The following is a 21,122-nucleotide window of genomic DNA, read 5'->3' on the forward strand; positions in this document are numbered from 1 at the left end:
CGCCGCCGCCGCGCGCACCCCGCCCGGGCCCCTCCGCGCGTCGCCGCGCCGCCGCCACCCCGCCCCCGCCGCCCGCCGCCGCCCTCCAGGCGCGTTAACCCCTCGCCGCCCGCCGCCCGGCTCGGAGGAGGAGGAGGAGGAGGCCGGGCCAGGGGGTGGAGTCGCCGCGTCTCCTCCCCGGAGCGGCCGGGCAGACGCCCGGCTTGTTTACAGGCCCCAGGCCTGGCTTCGCCGCCGAGCAGGCCCGCGCCGCCCGCCCGCCCGCCCTCGGCCCCAGCGCCGCGCTTACCCCGAGCAGCCGCGGGCGGGCAGGTCCCAGGTCGGCCGAGGCGGCGGCGGCCGGGGAGGGGGCGGAGGAGGGGAGGAGCCGGCTGCGTCCAGGCCCCCGGCTCTCGGCGCCCTCGCGGCTCAGATCATCCGGGCGTTGGAGCGGGAGGCGGAGGACGGGTCCCGGAGGAAGAAGAGCCGAGGAGTCATCGCTTTCGCTCCCCACCTGCCTGGCGCCCCCCCACCCCCCCTCCCCAACCACCGGGTCCCGAGCTGCGGCCGCCCGAGTTCCCGAGGCTCCGGGCCGGACCGGCGCGGAGACCGCTGTTCCCTCGCTCCCACGCGCGCTCCCGTCTCCAGCGCCGCCGCCGCTGCCTCTAGCGCGCCCCCGCGCAGGCGCGCTCACGACGGCGCCGCCCCTCCTCCACTCCTGCGCTCGCCCCACCCTGCCGGCTCCGCCGCCGCTCCAACTGCGGCGCGGCGGAGCAGCTGAAAAGACCCGGATGTCGTGGGGCAGGCACTGCGGCGAGCGCTGGCGCGCGGTTGAGGGCGGCCGCGAGTGACGTCACTGACCTCCCCAGCTTCTCCCGCCGACGCCGTCGCCTAGCTGTCCGGGCGACGGGAGCCTTCCGATCTCCGCTCCGAACCATTATCCGGCCCTGGATCCCCCAGCGGCGGAGACTGAACAAGACTGCGCAACCGTTCGGGGTCTGGGAGGCTCTAGAGCCTTTCCCCAGCCGGCCCTCGGAAGGTTACCCCTCGCCCCTCGGGCGGCTGCGCCTCGCTGCTGGGCGCGTCCACCTGCCTGCAGATCCCCATCCCACTCGCCACCTCTCCGCGGGCCCCGCTAGGGTGCTGCCCGCGCAGGGCCGAGGTCAGCTCCGGAGCTTTTTCCTCTCGCCGCTGCCGCTCCGAGGCGCGGCCGGTCCCGCGGCGTGGCCGACCCCCTCTCTCCCAGTGCCCCGCGACCGCAGACCCTCTTCCCCGAGTGTCCCCGGGAGCCCCACGGACGGGCTCCGGCCACGCACTTTGCGCCCCGTAGGGCGGGCACACACGTACCCTGCCCCCACCCACCCACCGACCCAGAGCGCACATGATGCACGCACGGGGCACATGCCCCGAGTTTCTGGCAGGCTTTCCGCCGTAGCTCATGGGATTCCAGGGTATTTATTTGCACATGTTGGTCACGTGATTTTGTCACAGCGAACCTCCAACGACCTCCAATGAGATTAAGGGAACAGAGGATTTTTCCAAAAATCTGGAGGATAATCAGAAACATAGCAGCTGCTTCCATTAAGAGTTAGAGATGAGCTCAACTTAATTGAAGTTGCACGTGCAGGCGGCCAAAATCCAGTTTAGCTAGCTAGCCTAGGGAAAACCCGACCCACGCCGCTTGCAGACGCCGGGGATAGAATGACAAACCCTAGGCGACCAATGAATCAGAACTAGGGAGCAGTACATCACCAACTCGCGTTCCCATTGGTTGGGGGGCCTTTCCTTCTCGTTAGAGGCTTAACCTGTTCGTGGATTTGACCTACACCACATTCTCAGAAACAAGCTAAAAGAAAAGATTCCTGAAAAATTTAGAAGATGTCCTGACACATACAAAGAAAACCTGAGTGCGTTATTGCTGAAGGGAAAGACGTATAAAAGAATACCTGAAAACACTAGCCAAATTGAGCCTAGCCAAGGTAAGTTTGTGATGAGCCCTCTCCATTTTATCTCAGGAGTTCAATGTAGCATTTTGCACCCAGCCACTTTGTATATCCTGTAATCACTTTGTTGCCCCAACTCTTAGATCAAAAGCAACTTATTCTTTCATTCAGCAAGCATTATTTAGTACCTCTAAAGTTCTAAAAGCCGTCTTCATTTTTTGCAACGTGACTTGTGGGGGAACTTCTGTGCCCTCCGCTTTGAGACCTCACAACGGGATCAAATAGTAGCTCCAGTCAGTGACAGACCAAATCTTTGGGGAACCCAAAAATCACTCTACCCAACATCTTTGGGATTAGAATTTCTTCGAGTAAGATGTAAATGGATCATTTCCAGGAATATGAAGTAAAAATGAAATTCACTTAAGAATTTTGTCCCAGTATCATCTGAGGACATAATTCTTAATTGCTTCCCCATATACCTGCCAAGAAAAGAAATTGGATCAAAGATCTTTGAATTTCTACCTATTGAAACCCTTAATTCTTCAGACACGAAACAGCATGATTAGCATGCGACTGGACTCATTAATGGTCCAAAATAGAAGAGCCCAGGTGGTGACCAGGATTTGGAGAGCTCGTTAAAAAAAACTGATTTTCTAATTCACGAGGCAGAAGCTGGCTCATCAATGACAGCAGGGGACCACAGAGAAATTGAAGATTTTGTCCATTTTTCTGCTTCCTTCCTTTAGATGTCCTCACCTTTCTTCACTCTGCTGTACACTGGTAGGAGAATCTGGGCCAATTGTAGCAGGAAAGGGGGGGAAGTAAAATATGAGCGTAAAGATAGATTTTTAAGGAATATGCACAGTGTACCACAGACTGCCAATAAATCCACAACTTCCTGCAATCTCTTATTTCAGGACACAGTTTGCATGGACATTTTGGTAAGAAATGGAAAATTCATGGATTGTAAGATCAATGTTTTAAATTTGGAGCAAATCTTAACTGTTTCTAATGAAATATGCTTGATATTATAATATCCCCTTCCCTGTTATTAAAGTGTAAACTAAGGGGAGAAACCTAAATGAAGTGAAAAACATTGGGAAAAAAAGAGTTGAAGATTTTCTTCTCTTTTGAGCTACAAAGCTTAGCTTGGGCCTCCCACACAAGTCTGAGACGTTCATAGTAGGTTTTGTAGAACAGCAGCAGGGAATATATTGCCGTAACTGTATTTTAGGAATTTCTATGGGTATGTTATTAAACTTTGGAAATCTCTTTGTATTTCAGTTAACAAAGATTTTATCAAAGATTAGCTTTAAAGTCTTGAATTTAAATCCATGCAATTAGGCCAGTAGTTGTAAGGTTTGGGGTGGGGAAGGGAACTGTGGTGGGGAGTCTGAATAGTCCAGCAAGACTCAGACCCCCATTCCTCCATAAGTCTTATTTTAAAGAAGAGGTTTACTATTGTGAATGCATCCAGGAGAGTCACCCTTGAGACAGCCTTACCCAGGTCTCTCAGGATAATCTCAAACAATTTAAATGACCTCTGGAGGGGCTGCCTGAGACTCTCCCTTCCCCCGGGCCATCCCTCCATTCACGCTAAAGCCAGCCACTACACAAAAGTTACAAAGCCAAGAGGGAGGTTCAGTTCTTCCTCTTCTACCTTCACTACCTGTTTCATGTTTTCCTTTCTCAAAAATCCTCTTCATTTGTCCTCCTGTTCTCTCTTTTATCCTTATCGTTCTTCTCCCTGTCTTCTGTTCTTTTTTCATATCCTTTATCCTTCTTTTCCCCATTTTTCTCTTCTCTTTCTTCTTTAGCTTAGTCCTCATTGCAGCTTCTACTACCCACTTAAATAGTGCCCCAAAACTAATGTGGTTTAGGGTGTGTAAACCCCCCACACCCCAGTTTTCTTTCCTCCCTCCCTCCCCAGCATATCGTGGCATGAAAAATTTAGCTGTTTAGGAGGCTGTCATAGAATTAAAAGGAACAGAGAATCCTGTCCTGTGTGACATCACTAGGGCAGCTCTGTCAGGGTGGGGCAGAGAGGAGCCAGCCATCCTTGCTGCCGCTGTGCCTTCTCCTGAGCCCAGAGAAAAATGTTGCTATTATGAGAGCCACACACAAAGTCCTGGCTGGTCTTTATGGTAGGCTCTTGCCTCAAGATAAATGTATGTGCCTACATCCGTTGGTGTGGATCTCGTCAGACAAGTCAGTTCAACAGGTAGTTACTGTGTGCCATGCACTATGCTGGACACTGGGGACAGATAATGACATCAGTGGGCAAGGTCCCTGTCCCCAAGGAGCTGACATTATAATGAAAGATATGCATGAAGAAGAAGAAGAAAAAAAGACAAGGAAATCGCTCATTGTGATCAGTTGCTGTGATGGGAATAAAAAATAGATAAAGGAGGTGACCTGTAACAGGTGTTCAGGGCAGTCCTTTCTAAGGAGGTAGCATTTGAGTTGAAGGATGAAAAGAGGTGAGCCCAGAAAATAATTGAGAGCTTTCCATGCAGAGGGATTGGCATGGGAAAAGGGCCTGAAGTGAGAAAGAGCTTGGCAGAAAAAGTTTGCCCATACAGCCCAAAGAGAGACTCAGCAAACTCAAGGCAAAAATTTTGTAGTCGACAAAGTTTAGTTGGGGTTCCAACTTAGGATATTTGGGATATCCAACTTCCAGTTAGGAAAACACATTGCACAGTGGGACACAATCCATACAAAGCAACTTGGTGAAATGGTCCAGGCAAAAAAGCACAGAGGCTTCAAAGAATCAAGTTTAAAAATCAAGTGACTCTTGCTCAATTATGAAAATAGAGAGGCATGCCACAACCTCCAAGAACAGGTTCCTTTAGACATGATAAGTAAACTATAAGCTTTGAAAAAAAAAAAAGAGATAGCTTTTTTCTCCCAATATGGTTATCTTAAGTAAGGATCAGTAAGATTTTGAGTGGACATCTGAGTACATCCTTTCTGAGTGTTTAATATACAGTCCAGGCATTATGGAAAATCCAAAATTAAACCATACCTCTGAAAACTGCAACACATTTTGCACCCTTAACAATGGAGGCCTGGCTGAAAAGCAGTGATGAAATGATCATCATAATAAGCCATTTTTATCTGTTTCCTGCTCGGCAGTTTACAAAGCACTCTCTCACAGGCCAACCAATTAAATCCAAGCCTTGTGGGTAGATAGGGCAAGGACTGTCGTTCCCATCCTTTACAGAAGGGAAAAATTTGACTGGCACCCAGGTTTTCTCCTGTACCCTACAGATCATCACTGCATTTTTTACATGTGAGTAATAAAAGCAGTATGGACAATCAGTAGAAAAAGCACTAAACTAAGAGAGAGCAGTGTGTTGGAGCTGGCCTGTACTGGCTCACGAGAGCCAACTTAAATTTTAGGAATTTTGATGGCAGTTTGTTAACACGGCCATTATTAAAAATTAAATTTTATAAATTTTTATTAAATGGCTTTATTTTAAAACTAAGGTAATTGTGCCGATTTGAATTTGTTGTGGACCCCAGAAAAGCCAAGTTTTTAATCCGCATTCAGTATTGCTGGGTGGGAGCTTTTTGATTATTTCCATGGAGATGTGACCACTTAATTATGGGTGGTAACTTTTGATTAGATGGTTTTCATGGAGATGTGTCTCCATCCATTCAAGGTGGGTTACTTGCTGGAGCCCTTTAAGAGGGAACCATTTAGAAAAAGTTATAGAGCCCACGCAGCCAGAGACATTTGTAGATGAAGAAGGAAAACAGCCTGGGGATCATTACGAAACAAGAAGCCTGAAGAGGAATCTAGCAGGTGTCCACATGTTCGCCATGTGCCTTTCCAGTTGAAAGAGAAACTCTGAATGTCATCAGCCTTCTTGAACCAAAGTATATTTCCCTAGATGCCTTAGATTGGACATTTCTACAGCCTTGCTTTAATTTGGACATTTTCATAGTCTTAAGAGCATATAAACATGCAACTTAATAAATTCTTCTTTTTAAAAGCCATTATGTTTCTGGTATATTGCATTCTGGCAGCTTGCAAACTAGAACAGTAATGAATACTAGAAATGCATCACTTTTATATATTTTAATACTTTTTATTATTATATATGCTTTTGTGGTTATTTATGCCTATTTTGTCTGTGTGGTGGAAATTCTCTATAAGTTATTACTGCACATCTTTACCCAACTCTGTATTCAGTGACTTCATGTTGGAATTTGAAATTAGCCATGGAAGGAGTATTTACACCATGGAGTTAGCCATGGAAGAAGTATTTGCACATGTGCCACAAATTAGGGCTTCACTTATTGCTTTGTTGATGGTCTAGACTTGAGAAAGTGATGGAGAAAATGTTAATAATGAAGACTAAATTTTAAAAAGCATGTCCTGTCCTGTTTTGAATATCACAAAAAACATCCAATTTAGTAAAGAAGTCACCCGCAACATTGGCTCTAAATTGTCTTTGTTACTTCTTCAAAAGGACTCCAAACTCTATTTTTGTATTTTATGATTTTTTTAAAATAATTTTTATATTATAGAACTTGGGCCACCATGCATTTATTCAATCAATTGGTATTGATCTCCTGGAATATGCTAGGCACTGCTGTAGAGACTGGGGATATTGTGGTGAAGAGGGGATACAGTTTTCATGGAGCTTACACCGGCCCAACAGAATGCAAGCAAGGTCATTGCAGAGAGGGATAAGTAATAAGGATGTGGAGAAAAGTACGACCCAGGCAGGCTAGGAGACAGAAGGGTCAAAGGAGAGGTTACTCAGCATGGGTTGGTCAGATAGTCTGTTAGAGGAGATGGCAGCTGGGCTGAGGCCTTAATGACAGGAGGAAGCCACCACATAAAGATCTGGGGGAATAGTACGTAATCTGTCTCAACCTGTGTGGATAGATCATTTAAGCAATTCAGATACAGGCAGCCCAGAATAAGAATGAGGGCCTTTAATCCTGTAGGGCATAATGTAATGCCTGGATACATCCCAGAGTATATTAAGCAGATAATCAAAAAGTGTTGGCAAAGTCCAATACTTTTGGACTTTGGATGGAAGAAAAATTATGGGACTATTAAATTTTACCACTGGGGAAACCCTGGATACTGTGCCAAACATTAGGGACACCACATCAATAGACCAAGCTCTTAATCTTGAGGCTTGCTCTTGGGAAGCTTATTTACATAGCAAAGAAGCTTAGCCTACCTATAGGTATGCCTAAGAGTTACTTCTGGAGGACTTCTGTTGTTGCTTAGATGTGATGTCACTCTCTCCAAGCCCAACTCTGTAAGTGTAATCATTGCCCTCCCCCCTACGTGGACATGACATCCAGGGGTGAATGTCTACCTGGTGGCATGGGAGATGATTCCCAGGGTTGAGCCTGGCCTGTGATTCTGACAAAAAGGAGAAAAAGGAGTTTAACAAATAAGGTTATCAGTGGCTGAGAGAATTCAAATAGAATCAAGAGTCTACTCTGGGGGTCACTCTTATGCAAGCTTCAGTTAGACATTGCTGCCTAACATAACTTGCCAAACCCCAACCAAAACCACTCCTGCCAATCCTAAAGAACATGTAGGGTATTATATAAGATTCTACAAAGTCTCCATGCACTAGGGTAACTTTCCAGAAAACTAAAACCTCCAAATGGGTCCTTGGGAAAGATAAGTCCTGAAATGCAGAGAGGCCAGCCTCACCGGAACATCAGCTAGTTCCATCCCCCATCCCATATTATGACAGCCCCTTCCAACATGAAAAGGTTAGACTGGGCATAGCCCAAATACCCCTAAAGAGTGGGAGAAAGATCAAAGGTAATAGTGGTGTTATACAGAGAAGGTAGGGTTTAACAAATGAGTATGATTGCTAAATCATTATTTTGATATTTCATTTAGTCTCCAGTATTCTTAGAGCAGCTAGAAGTAAAAATCTAAAATTGTGGAATTGTAATCCATACCAAACTCAGAAATCTGTTCTATGACTAATTGTTGCGCTGTACTTTGAAATTTATTACTTCTTTGTGTATATGTTATTTTCACAAAAAAACAAAAAAAAAAAGTCAATTGTGATGATAAATGCACAGCTATATGATGATATTGTGAACCAATGATTGTACATTCTGGGTGATTACATGGTATGTGAATATATAATATATATCAATAAAATTTTTTTTTAAAAAATCAAAGGAGAAGGTGGAGTTATAAAGGAGAAGATAGGATTTAACAAATGAGTATGACTCCTGAATCATTATATTAATATTATTTTCATCTCCAGTGTTTTGGAGCAGCCAGAAGGAAAAACCTAAAATTGTGGAACTGTAACCCATACCAAACTCTGAAATCTGTTCTATAACTGATTGTTGTGATGTGCTTTGAAGTTTATTGCTTTTCTGTGTATATGTTATTTTTCACCATAAAAAAAGTGGACTACTAGCTCTATTCTATAATATTTATAATGACCAAGTGTGTCTCAACTTTGATCTTAGGTCAAAAGTTAGCAAACTTTTTCTGTAAAGGCCCAGGTAGTAAATATTCAGGCCTTGCAAGCCAAGAGCCAAAACTGAGTTATAAATGCTTTACTAGGAATGGTTTTGCACTGAGCAGCAGTGCAAAATGACAACAGTACCAAATACTGTCTGTCCTGGTTTTTCAAATTGTCCACGGCAGTGCAAAAGCAGCCCCAGAAAATAGGTAAACCAATGGGTGTTCCAAGAAAGCTTTATTAACAAGCACACACACACACACACACACACACACACAAATCTGGGGGAAGAGTATGCCAGTCAAGAACGGAAGCCCGGGGATGGAAGTGAACTTGGCTTGTTTAGGAACAGAGAACTCCGAAATGGCTGAGGCATAGTGAGGGAGGGAGTAATTAGGGTCCCTATATTTCGTGGCAAGAATTTTGGATTTTATTTTGAGTGTGATAGAAAATCACTGGAGATTGTTATGCACAGGAGTGATAAGATCTGATTTATTTTTTGCTTTTGCTGCAGTATGGAGAAGAGTTTAAGGAAAGCAAAAGTAGAATTAGAAAAGTCCTTTTGTGTCAGTTTCAAAGTCTATATGAGGAGGTAAAATTAGCTTTCAGTTTTAAATTGCGTAGGTTGATTATATTTTGGTGATAGGAATGTGGTCTTTTAAAGAGCTCTTGTCACTGGTGCTCTTGTTTTTAGCTTCTGGGAACTATCCTTGGGTATTTTTGCCAATGACTCTTCAAGTAACCTTTCTTGGTAATTTTAGAAAAATGCAATAAGGAGTATCTTGTGGGAAAGTCTAGGTTAAGTGTAGGTAAAATAGAAGCCCACTTAACTGGTTTGATCTCAAGTGAAGACCTATTATCCTCAAAAATATTCTTCAAAAGCCTCATTACTCTATCCCTTTTCACTCACCACCTGCATCTGAATGCAGGCTGAAGACTAAAATTCTTCTAATTAAATGATTACTTAATTTTTCTAATTAATTTATATTTTGTGCTATATAGTGAGAATGATAGTTAAGGTGTGTTTACCTAAAACAGACATTTACATCTTAATATGACAGTCTTTAAGTCATTTATAGAGTCAAGTTGTAAATCTTGGGAAGCAAGTCCCTTGATGTGTTGGTGAGACTGAGTAAAGGAAGTGTGAGAAGGGATTCAGTGAAGACCTCAATAACACCAAGACAAATTTTATTTCTTCTAAACTGTACCTAGATTTAGTCTTTCTCATGGACCTGTGAAAGAAGTAGTTCACATATCAGTCTTCTTATTTGCTATGAGGCTTTCTTTATTTAATTTAATATTCATGTATTGGTACCCTTCAAAATAAACCTGGAATAGGCCTCTGGAAAAGGATAACTAATTTTATGTTTGTATTAGTTAGGGTTCTCTAGAGAAACAGAATCAACAAGAAATATTTGTAAATATAAAATTTATAATAGTGTCTCACGCAACCGTGGGAACGTAGAGTCCAGAATCCACAGGGCAGGCTGTGAAGCTGATGATTCTGATGGAGGATCTGGATGAACTCCACAGGAGAGCCTGGCCAACCGAAGCAGGAAGAGAAACTGTCTCTTCTGAATCCTCCTTAAAAGGCTTCCAGTGATTAGATTAAACATCACTCATTAAAGAAGACGCTCCCCTTGGCTGATTACAAATAGAATCAGCTGTGGATGTAGCTGACCTGATCATGACTTAATTCTATGAAATGTCCTCATAGCAAAAGACAGGCCAGCACTTGTCCAACCAGACAAACAGGTACCACCACTTGGCCAAACTGACACATGAACCTGACACATGACAGTCCACCCCTTCTCAACTTGGCAGCTATACTCATCACCTTAAACTATACCTAATTTCTAAATAGAAAACAATAAGACACATTTTTTTTCTATCCTAACAATACTCAACTATCCTGCATATAACCAGAAACACATTTAAATTTCTCCAGAATAGGGTGCAAGTCCTTGGGTAATAGTCATTCTTAAACTTGATATCTTAGAACTTAAATAGTATGACACGAACAAAACAACATTACAGTCCTCATTTCTGTAACCGATCATGTGGTCATAGTTCATATTTATCACTACCTTCTTCCACTACCCATTCCATGTTCCCTTTACCCTCAGCAAGCACTTCAGCTGGCCGTGGGTTTTTGCCTGGTGGGGTGACCCAAACCTTTTTTCCTGAAGTTTCAGCCATTGGGAGTCCTGCTGGGATTGGGTTGTTGCAGTTTTCGATTGATTTAAATCACAGGGCCTGGTAGTATTAAAAGACTCCCTAGGGGATCCCCTACATTCCAGGAAAACTCTACCTCTATTGTGTAGTTGCAGTCCTATTTCCCCCGATAGTCAGGATCAATCACCCCCGCCAGTAATGTAATCCCCTTCTTGGCTTGTTGATCCAGGGGCATGCGCAGCACAAAGTGACCAGGTGGCCGTCTTAGATTCCAGTTCTATGGAATCATTGTTGTTTCTCCTGGTGGAAGCACTCCCCCTTTTGGAACTAAAACCTGTAGGCCAGCAGAGCGCAAGGTTTCAGGGAAAAATTTTCCTAGTGCATCACTAGGGGTAATAGTGAGTGGTACCACTCCCATTTCCACCCCTCATTTCCTGGACCATAGTTCCTGGCTATGAGAGAACAGCACCATACAACAGATGCTGATTCAGAGCCTGCACAGCTCCCTGGAGAACATTACCCCAGCCCTTCAAGATATTGCCACTTGGTTGGCACCGTAATTGAGTTTTCAAAAGGCCATTCCACTGTTCTATCAATCCAGCTGCTTCTGGATGATGGGGAATATGGTAAGACCAGAGAATTCCATGAGCATGTGCCCATTTGTTCCCTGATCAGAAGCAATGCTATGTGGAATACCATGACGATGGATAAGGCATTCTGTAAGCCCATGGATGGTAGTTTTGGCAGAAGCATTGCATGTAGGGAAAGCAAACCCATATCCAGAATATGTGTCTATTCAAGTTAGAACAAATCGCTGCCCCTTCCATGAAGGGAGTGGTCCAATGTAATCAACCGGCCACCATGTAGCTGGCTGGTCACCTCGGGGAATGATGCCATGTCTGGGGCTGAGTGTGGGTCTCTGCTGCTGGCAGATTGGGTACTCAGCAGTGGCTGTAGCCAAGTCAGCCTTGGTGAGTGGAAGTCCATGCTGCTGATCCCATGCATAATCTCCATCCCTACCACATGACCACTTTGTTCATGAGCCCATTGGGCAATGACAGGAGTTGCTGGGGAAAGAGGCTGGCTGGTATCCACAAAAGGGATCATCTTATCCACTTGATTATTAAAACCTTCCTCTGCTGAAGTCACCCTCTGGTGTGCATTCACATGGGGCACAAATACCTTCAAATTTTAAGCCCATTCAGAAACGTCTATCCACATACATCTTCCCCAGACCTCTCTGTCACCAGTTTCCCGATTATGTTCTTTCCAAGTCCCTGACCATCCAGCCAAACCATTAGCAACAGCCCATGAGTCAGTATACAAATGCAACTCTGGTCAGTTCTCCTTCCAAGCAAAATGAACAACCAGGTGCACTGCTCGAAGCTCTGCCCACTGGGAGGATTTCCCCTCACCACTGTCCTTCAAAGACACCCCAGAAAGGGGTTGTAATGCTGCAGCTGTCCACTTTCGGGCGGTACCTGCATATCATGCTGAACCATCTGTATACCAGGCCTAAGTTTTCTCTTTCTCACTCAATTCATTCTAAGAAACTCCCCAAGAGGCCATAGCTCTGTCTGGGAAAGAGAAGGTAATGTGGCAGGAGTGGAGACCATGGGTATTTGGGCCACTTCCTCATGTAATTTACTTGTGCCTTCAGGGCCTGCTCTGGCCCTATCTTATATACACCATTTCCATTTTATGATGGAATGTTGCTGTGCACGCCCAACTTTATGGCTTGGTGGATCAGACAACACCCAGCTCATGGTAGGCAACTCAGGTCTCATGATAACTTGGTGGCCCAAGGTTAAGTGTTCAGTCTCTACTAAGGCTGAGTAGTAGGCCAAAAGCTGTTTCTCAGAAGGAGAGTAGTTATCTGCAGCAGATGGCAAGGCTTTGCTCCAAAATCCTAAGTGTCTGCATTGTGATTCTCCTATTGGGGCCTGCCAAAGGCTCCAAATAGCATCTCTATTTGCAACTGACACTTCTGGCACCATTGGATTTGCTAGATCACATGGTCCAAGTGGCAGAGCAGCTTGTACAGCAGCGTGGACCTGTCACAGAACTTCCTCTTGTTCAGGTCCCCACTCAAAATTAGCAGCTTTTCTGGTCACTCAATAAATGGGCCCGAGTAGCACACCAGAATGAGGAATATGTTGTCACCAAAATCTGAAGAGACCAACTAGGCATTGTGCCTCTTTTTGGTTGTAGGAGGGGCCAGATGCAGCAACTTATCCTTCACCTTAAAAGGGATATCTCGACATGACCCACACCACTGGGCACCTAGAGATTTCACTGAGGTGGAAGGCCCTTGTATTTTTGTTGGATTTATCTCCTATCTTCTGACATGCAAATGCCTTACCAGTAAATCTAGAGTAGTTGCTACTTCTTGCTCACTAGGTCCAATCAACATGATATCATTAATACAATGGACCAGTGTGATGTCTTCCAGGAGGGAGAAATGATCATGGTCCCTGCGGACAAGATTATGACACAGGGCTGGAGAGTTTATATACCCTTGAGGTAGGACAGTGAAAGTATATTGCTGACCTTGTCGGCTGAAAGCAAACTGTTTCTGGTGGTCCTTACTAATAGCTATTGAGAACAAAGCATTTGTCAGACCAATAGCTGCATACCAGGTACCAGGGGATGTATTGATATGTTCAAGCAATGATACCACATCTGGAACAGCAGCTGCAATTGGAGTTACCACCTGGTTGAGCTTATGATAATCCACTGTCATCCTCCAAGACCCGTCTGTTTTCTGTACAGGCCAAATAGGAGAGTTGAATGGGGATGTGGTGAGAATCACCATCCCTGAACCCTTCAAGCGCTTAAGAGTGGCAGTAATCTCTGCAATCCCTCCAGGAATCCAGTATTGCTACTGATTTACTGTTTTGCTAGGTAGGGGCAGTTCTAGTGGCTTCCACTTGGGTTTTCTCACCACAATAGCTCTCACTGCACGAGTTAAAGAGCCAACGTGGGGATTCTGCCAGTTGCTCAGTATGTCTATGCCAATCATGCATTCTGGAACTGGGGAAATAACTACAGAATGTTATTATCCAGTGGGGCCTTGGACCCACTATGAGATAGATCTAAGCTAAAACTCCATCAATCACATGACCTCCATAAAACCCCACTCTGACTGGTGGACCAGAGTGACGTTTTGGGTCCCCTGGAATTAATGTCACTTCTGACATTCCAGTATCTAATAATCCCTGAACTATCTGATTATTTCATTTCCCCAATGCACAGTTACCCTGGTAAAAGGCCATCGGTCTCCTTGGGGAAGGCTTGGAGGGAGATTAACAGTATAAATTTGTGGCAGTGTAACAGGGTTCTCCCCCAAAGGGATCTGGCCTCCCCTTCATTCAAGGAGCTCTGGGTCTGTAAACTGTCTCAAGTCTGGAAATTGATTAAGGGGCCGTGACTCTGTGTTTTTGTAATTCAGGTTAGACTTCTGTTCACTGGACTTAGAACTCTTGTTTATACAGCTCAAGCAAGAATTTAGTAGACTGCCCATCTATTGTATTTCTAGGGACCCCATGATTTACTAGCCAATGTCACAAATCTCTGCCAGTCAGATTATTTTGACTCCTGCCTTGAGTTTGCTGTCTATTATAATAGGCATGTCCACCCTGTCTTTGGCAATTAAGTGCTGCCACCTGGCTTCTGCCAACTCGGGATCCTGTCACCCCTATTGTGTTTAAGGATTCCAGCTCAGTGACAGCAGTTCCCACCATAATATCTGACCTACAGAGAAGTGCAACTACAGAGCTCTTCAGAGATGATGGCAGTAGTCTCACAAATTTATTTCTCACTATTCTGGTAAAAGGTGCATCCTCTGGACATTCCTGGGGTGTAAGAACAGGCTTTGCATGATAAATCCACTCTAACATTCCAATCTCTCTAAGCCTCTGGATTCCCTCATCTACATTATACCAGGGCAGTTCTGGCATTTCAACCTCAGGTAATGTTGGCCACCTTTTGATCCATGTCTCAAGCAACTATCCAAACAAACTGTTAATGTCTTTTCTAACCCCTCAAGCTAGAACACTGAATGCAGAATGTCTGCTTAGTGGGCCTATATCAATAAATTCAGCCTGTTCCAGCCTTATATTCCTCCCACCATTATCCCACACCCTTAAAATCCATTGCCATACATATTCCCCTGATTTCTGTCTATATAAATTGGAAAACTCACTCAGTTCTTTTGGAGTATAACATACCTCCTCATGTGTGATACTTTGTACCTCACCTTTAGGGGCCTGTTGGGACTTTAGTCTAGTTATAGGTCTGAAAGAAATGAGGGGTGGTGGGGGTGGGTCATGAAAAGAATTAGAAGTCTCTTCCAAGCCATTTGCTTCAAGGCATTCCTTTGCAGTTTCATCTGGTGAAACAGGATTAATCACTCTAGGAGTAATCCCTTCAGGAGGAGGTTGGGTGGCCAACTCCTCAAGGCAGGCTGGAGGTGGGGCAGCTGTGTCCTCAGGGCAAACTATTACAGGTTTATCTAGAGAAGATTCAGCATGACCTAGGGTTTCGTCCTCGCTATCAACATCATTATCCATCCATATGTCACCATCCCGTTTTTCAGGGTCCCACTCCTTTCCAATCAATACCCACACTTTAACAGCAGACACCATTCAAGACTGAGATTTCAATTTATATTGTAAAGTTGCTACTCTAATAATTAGATTTCGAATCTGGTCTTTGAAGATCCTAAGTCTACGGCTACAGGAAATAAGATTTTTCTTCACGACATTCACATCTGTGATACAGCGCTTAAGCTTCTCATTCGAAGTCTTAAACTCATCCCTTTCACTCATTAATGTATACAGTGTATCTAACAACAACCAGCCAAAATCTCTATATTTCCTATTTCCACAAAACTCTGTAAAGTGTCAAAAACATTATTCCCCTGGAGCCTGGCTTCATACAAGTGAAGCACTAAAAGACTCGAATGGTGGTATTTTGACTGTCTCCTTTGCCAACTCACTCCATGGGTTGGCAATGTCATTCTGATTATGGGAATAATCAGAGTCCTTGGTGCCTTTGAGTCCAGTCAGAGTAGAGAATTGTTGATAAGAACCCATTTTTAAGATTTTGTTTTTTAAGAACCACTCCTGGTACCAAGCTGTATTAGTTAGGGATCTCTAGAGAAACAGAATCAACAGGAAATATTCATAAATATAAAATTTTTAAAAGTGTCTCACATAACCACGGGAACGTAGAGTCCAAAATCCACAGGGCAGGCTGTGAAGCTGATGATTCCGAAGGAAGGTCTGGATGAACTCCACAGGAGAGCCTGGCCAGCCGAAGCAGGAAGAGAAACTTCTCTTCTGAATCCTCCTTAAAAGGCTTCCAGTGATTAGATTAAGCATCACTCATTAAAGAAGACACTCCCCTTGGCTGATTATAAATGGAATCAGCTGTGGATGTAGCTGACGTGATCATGACTTAATTCTATGAAATGTCCTCATAACAAAAGACAGACCAGCACTTGTCCAACTAGACAAACAGGTACCACCACTTGGACAAGTTGACACATGAACCTGACTATGACAGTGTTTAAGCTTATATCTAGAGTGCATGACTGCTACACCAGAAATCTTTCATAATGAAAATTATTATGGCTACTATAGAACAACTATATGGAATCTATAGATGATACATTGATGAGTCAAAGCAACCATTTCTGCCCATAGTGCCAAATTCAGCCTATGCCCCAAATGGTATAAATCATAATCACCCACCACTAAAAAGGATTATCACTTAAAACCAAATAGTGACTAAAAACATGCTGTGTTTACATAGAACAGTGGAATGAAATGGAGAGTTTAGAAATAAACCCACACATCTATGGCTAATTAATTTTCAAAAAGGGTGCCAAATGCACTCAATGGTGAAAAAAAAGTAACTTCAACGAATGGTGACAGGAAACTGGATATCCATACTCAAAAGAATGAAGTTAGACCCCTACTTCACACCATATAGAAAAACCAACTAAAAAATAGATCAATGACCTTAATGTAAAATCTGAAACTTTAAAACTGTTAGAAGAAAAACGTGATGATTTTGAATTTGGCAAAGGAATCTTAGATATGATACCAAAAGCACAAGCAACCAAAGAAAAAATAGATAAATTGGACTTCATTAAAATTTAGAACTTCTGTGAATCAAAGGACAGTTTCAAGATGCATGAAAAAGGCCACATACAGAATGGGAGAAGATAGTTGCAAATCATATATCTCATAAGGCTTCAATTATTCAGAACACATAAAAAACTCCTACAACTTAACAACAAACAGATAAGCCACCAAATTTTAAAATGGGTGAATACAGATGGCAGAGTGAGGAGTTTCAGGACACTGACTTCCAACAGAAACTTTGAACAACTAGCAAGAACTGTCAGAAGTCTCTTTCTCAAAGTTCCAGAAAGGAGTTGAAGGTTCACAGAAACAGGGCAAGGGGTGAATCAAGATAAAGGCTACTTACATGCAGTAGGGCCTCTTGTGCCCTGGTTGGCCCCTCCCCCATCTCCTTACTGGTTCAGCATGGAGTTGGCCCATTCTCCCAGTGTGGGTCACTGTACAGAGGGAGTACAGTAATGCTTGTGCACATACTGGGGACAAGTTTGTCTGGCACAGTTTGACTTGTGGCAGTTTCAGGGACTGAACTAGGACACTGGTCATGTATTCATTGTCCCAGAACCTGCACTGCATGTAGAAAGCATGTCATAGATATCTCCTCAGAATGCTGTGGGAAAGCAGTCAAGTGGCTGCCTGGGGTAAGGGGTTGCTGGCTGTAAGACATACAGTGCAGTGTCCAGGACCTGAGGAAACTATTTTCTAGGGAAGAAGAAATATTTGTATCTGTGTGAAGGGGAAATTCCTAGGGCCACACATACATTCCCAGGACAAGGCACATTCCTAGAAAGAATAAGGGAGGACCCTACACTTTTGCCTGGAGCTATTCTTTAAACTTAATTGTATGACTAAGCCCTGGAAGGAGAACTTGGGCATAGGTCAATCTGCAAAGACTGGGAAAGGTATTTTCTTTTTTCCTTCTGTGTGTGTGTAGTGTGTGTGCATGCATGGGTTTGTGCTGCTGTTGTTATTATTGTTTGTTAGTTGCTGGCATCCAAGGAAAGCTCTAGCTGGATGAAAACTTAAGAAACAGACACCTCAGAATCTAAATTCTAGTAATGACATGTTTACATGTAAAATTTCCAAGTTTCAAAAGACTACAAAAACATACAAGGAAACAGGAAATGATGGCCCAGGTAATGAAGAACATTAAAGTGTTAGAAACCATAATGAGGAGGACCAGGCTTGGGGTACCAGACTAATCATTTTGTGTTTTTTTATTAGGGAAGTTGTGGGTTTATAGAACAATCCTGAATAAAATACAGGATTCCCATATACCACCCCACCACCAAAACCATGTATGGGGGTGAAACCCTTGCTACAATTCATGATAGTATGTTTTAATAATTGTACTATTAACTAAAGTCCATTTAACAGAGGGCCCATCGTCCATGTAGTGTAGTTCTATGGTCTTTTCTTTAAATCTTTATTCTGTTACCAATAGACAATCTAAATTTCCCCTCTTAATCCCATTCAGATCTCTATTTCAGTGCTGTTAATGGCATTCACAACGTTGTGATACCACCACCACCATCCATGACCAAAACCTTCCCACCTTTGCAAACAGTAACCCTGTCTATTTTAACTTTTAACTTCCGTTTCCCTATCCCCATCCAGTCTTGTGGTAACCTTTTTCTAGATTCTGCCTCTATGAGTTTGCCTATTCCAACGGTTTCAAAACAGTGAGACCATACATTTATCCTTTCATGTCTGGCGTATTTCACTCAACCTGATGTCTTCAAGTTTCATACATGTTGATGCATGTATCAGGACAACATTCTTTTAATGGCAGAATAATATTCCATTTTATGTATTGTTCTGGTTTGCTAGCTGCCAAAATGCAATATACCAGAAATGGAATGGCTTTTAAAAGGGGGAATTTATTAAGTTGCAAGTTTACAGTTATAAAGCCGTGCAAATGTCCAAATTAAAGCAAGGATAGAGAAATGTCCAATCTAAGGCATCCAGGGAAAGATACCTTGGTTCAAAGAGGCTGATGACATTCAGGGTTTCTGTCTCAACTGAACAGGCATACAGTGAACCTGGCAAATCTGCTAGCTTTCTCTCCAGGCTTCTTGTTTCATGAAGCTCCCCTGGAGGCATTTTCCTCCTCCATCTCCAAAGGTCTCTGGCTGTATGGGCTCTCATGGTTCTCAGGGCTCTGAAGCATTTTCAAAACGTTTCCTCTTTTAAAGGATTCCAGTAAACCAATCAAGCCCCACCTGGAATGGGTGAAGTCACATCTCCCTCTAATCAAAGGTTAATATCCACAACTAGGTGTGTCACATCTCCGTGAAGATAATCTGATCAAATTTCCAAACTAAAATACTGAATAGGGATTAAAAGAAATGGCTGCCTCCACAAGATGTATCAGCATTACAAAACTTTTTTATTATGTGCACTTTTTTTTAGCACACATAATCCTTTCAACCAGCATATGTATATACTGCATTTTGTTTATCCATTCATTCGGTTGGTGGACACTCATATTTTTACATCTTTTGACAATTGTGAATAATTCCACAATGAACCCTGGGTGAAAATGTCTGTTCAAGTCCCTGCTTTCAGTTTTTTTGGTATATATCCAGTAGTGGGATTGCCAGGTTGTATGGTAGTTCTACTCTTAGTTCTCTGAGAAACCGCCAAACTGTATTCCACAATGGTTGCACCATCTTAAATTTCCACCAGCAATGAATGAGTATTCCTATTTCTCCACATCTTCTCCGATACTTGTTTGTTTCCACATATTTAATGGCAGTTATTCTAATGGATGTGAAATAGCATTTTATTGTGGCTTTGATTTGCATTTTGTTGATGTCTAATGATATTGAGCATCTTTTCATGCACTTTCTGGCCATTTGTATATCTTCTTTGAAGAGATGTCTGTTCATATCTTTTGCCCATTTTTAAATTGGGTTGTTTGTCTTTTTGTTAACTTGAAGAATTCTTCATATATTCTGGATATTAATCCTTTATAAGATATGTGTTTTTCAAATATTTTCTCCCATTGTGTAGGCTATCATTTTATTTTCATGATAAACTCCTTTGAGGAAGACGTTTTTAATTTTAATGAGGTTCCATCTGTCTATTTTTTCTTTTGTTGTTTGTGCTTTGGGTGGAAAGTCTAAGAAACCACTGCTTAACACAAGGTCCTGAAGATGTTTCTCTGTGTTTTCTTCTAGGAGTCTGATAGTTCTAGCTCTTATATTTAGGTCTTTGATACATTTTGAGTTGATTTTGTGCATGATGTGAAGAAAGGACCTTCCTTCTTTTTTAAATTGCAAAAGACCTATACAAAGAAAACTACAAGAAACTGTTAAAAGAAATCACAGAAGACCTAAATAGATGGAAGGGCATACCATGTTCATGGATTGGAAGACTAAATATAGTTAAGATGTCAATTCTACCTAATTGATTTACAGATTCAACGCAGTACCAATCAAAATCCCAACAACTTACTTTTCAGAAATAGAAAAACCAATAAGCAAATTTATCTGGAAGGGCAGGGTGCCCCGAATTGCTAAAAGTATCTTGAGGAAAAGAAACAAAGCTGGAGGTCTCACGCTGCCTGACTTTAAGGCATATTATGAAGCCACAGTGGTTGAAACAGCATAGTACTGGCATAAAGATAGGTATATCGACCAATGGAATTGAATAGAGTGCTCAGATATAGACCCTCTCATCTATGGACATTTGATCTTTGATAAGGCAGTAAAGCCAACTTACCTGGGACAGAACAGTCTCTTCAATAAATGGTGCCTAAAGAACTGGATATCCATATGCAAAAGAATGAAAGAGGACCCGTATCTCACACTCTATACAAAAGTTAACTCAAAATGGATCAAAGATCTAAACATTAGGTCTAAGACCATAAAACAGTTAGAGGAAAATGTAGGGAGATATCTTATGAATATTATAATTGGAGGCGGTTTTATGGACCTTAAACCTAAAGCAAGAGCACTGAAGAAAGTAATAAATAAATGGGAGCTCCTCAAAATTAAACACTTTTGTGCATCAAAGAACTTCATCAAGAAAGTAAAAAGACAGCCTACACAATGGGAGACAATATTTGGAAACGACATATCAGATAAAGGTCTAGTATCCAGAATTTATAAAGAGATTGTTCAACTCAACAACAAAAAGACAGCCAATCCAATTACAAAATGGGAAAAAGACTTGAACAGACACCTACCAGAAGAGGAAATACGGATGGCCAAGAGGCACATGAAGAGATGCTCAATGTCCCTGGCCATTAGAGAAATGCAAATCAAAACCACAATGAGATATCATCTCACACCCACCAGAATGGCCATTATCAACAAAACAGAAAATGACAAGTGCTGGAGAGGATGCGGAGAAAGAGGCACACTTATCCACTGTTGGTGGGAATGTCAAATGGTGCA

General features: G+C 43.0%; 1 protein-coding gene and 1 long non-coding RNA gene across 5 annotated transcripts in view; one reads left to right on the plus strand and one right to left on the minus strand.

Moving 5' to 3' along the window:
- PPM1A (protein phosphatase, Mg2+/Mn2+ dependent 1A) overlaps positions 1 to 3,884 on the minus strand; it is a 73,180-nt gene extending 69,296 nt beyond the window's left edge. Inside the window, exon 1 of one of the 2 annotated variants that reach the window (XM_077122467.1) lies at positions 3,592 to 3,884. In XM_077122467.1, coding sequence (XP_076978582.1) covers positions 3,592 to 3,865 — 274 coding nt within the window. In that variant the 5' untranslated portion in view covers positions 3,866 to 3,884. Of the gene's footprint in view, positions 1 to 289; positions 634 to 3,591 lie in introns of those variants that run through there. The other variant, XM_077122468.1, reaches the window with a different exon arrangement.
- LOC143651741 (uncharacterized) overlaps positions 1,249 to 21,122 on the plus strand; it is a 42,347-nt gene continuing 22,473 nt past the window's right edge. For 2 of the 3 annotated variants that reach the window (XR_013160179.1, XR_013160180.1), the window contains exon 1: positions 3,594 to 5,214. This is a non-coding gene — a long non-coding RNA (uncharacterized LOC143651741). Of the gene's footprint in view, positions 1,959 to 3,593; positions 5,215 to 21,122 lie in introns of those variants that run through there. The other variant, XR_013160181.1, reaches the window with a different exon arrangement.

The sequence above is a fragment of the Tamandua tetradactyla genome, chromosome 12, assembly GCF_023851605.1.
Source record: "Tamandua tetradactyla isolate mTamTet1 chromosome 12, mTamTet1.pri, whole genome shotgun sequence".
Lineage (NCBI taxonomy): Eukaryota > Metazoa > Chordata > Mammalia > Pilosa > Myrmecophagidae > Tamandua > Tamandua tetradactyla.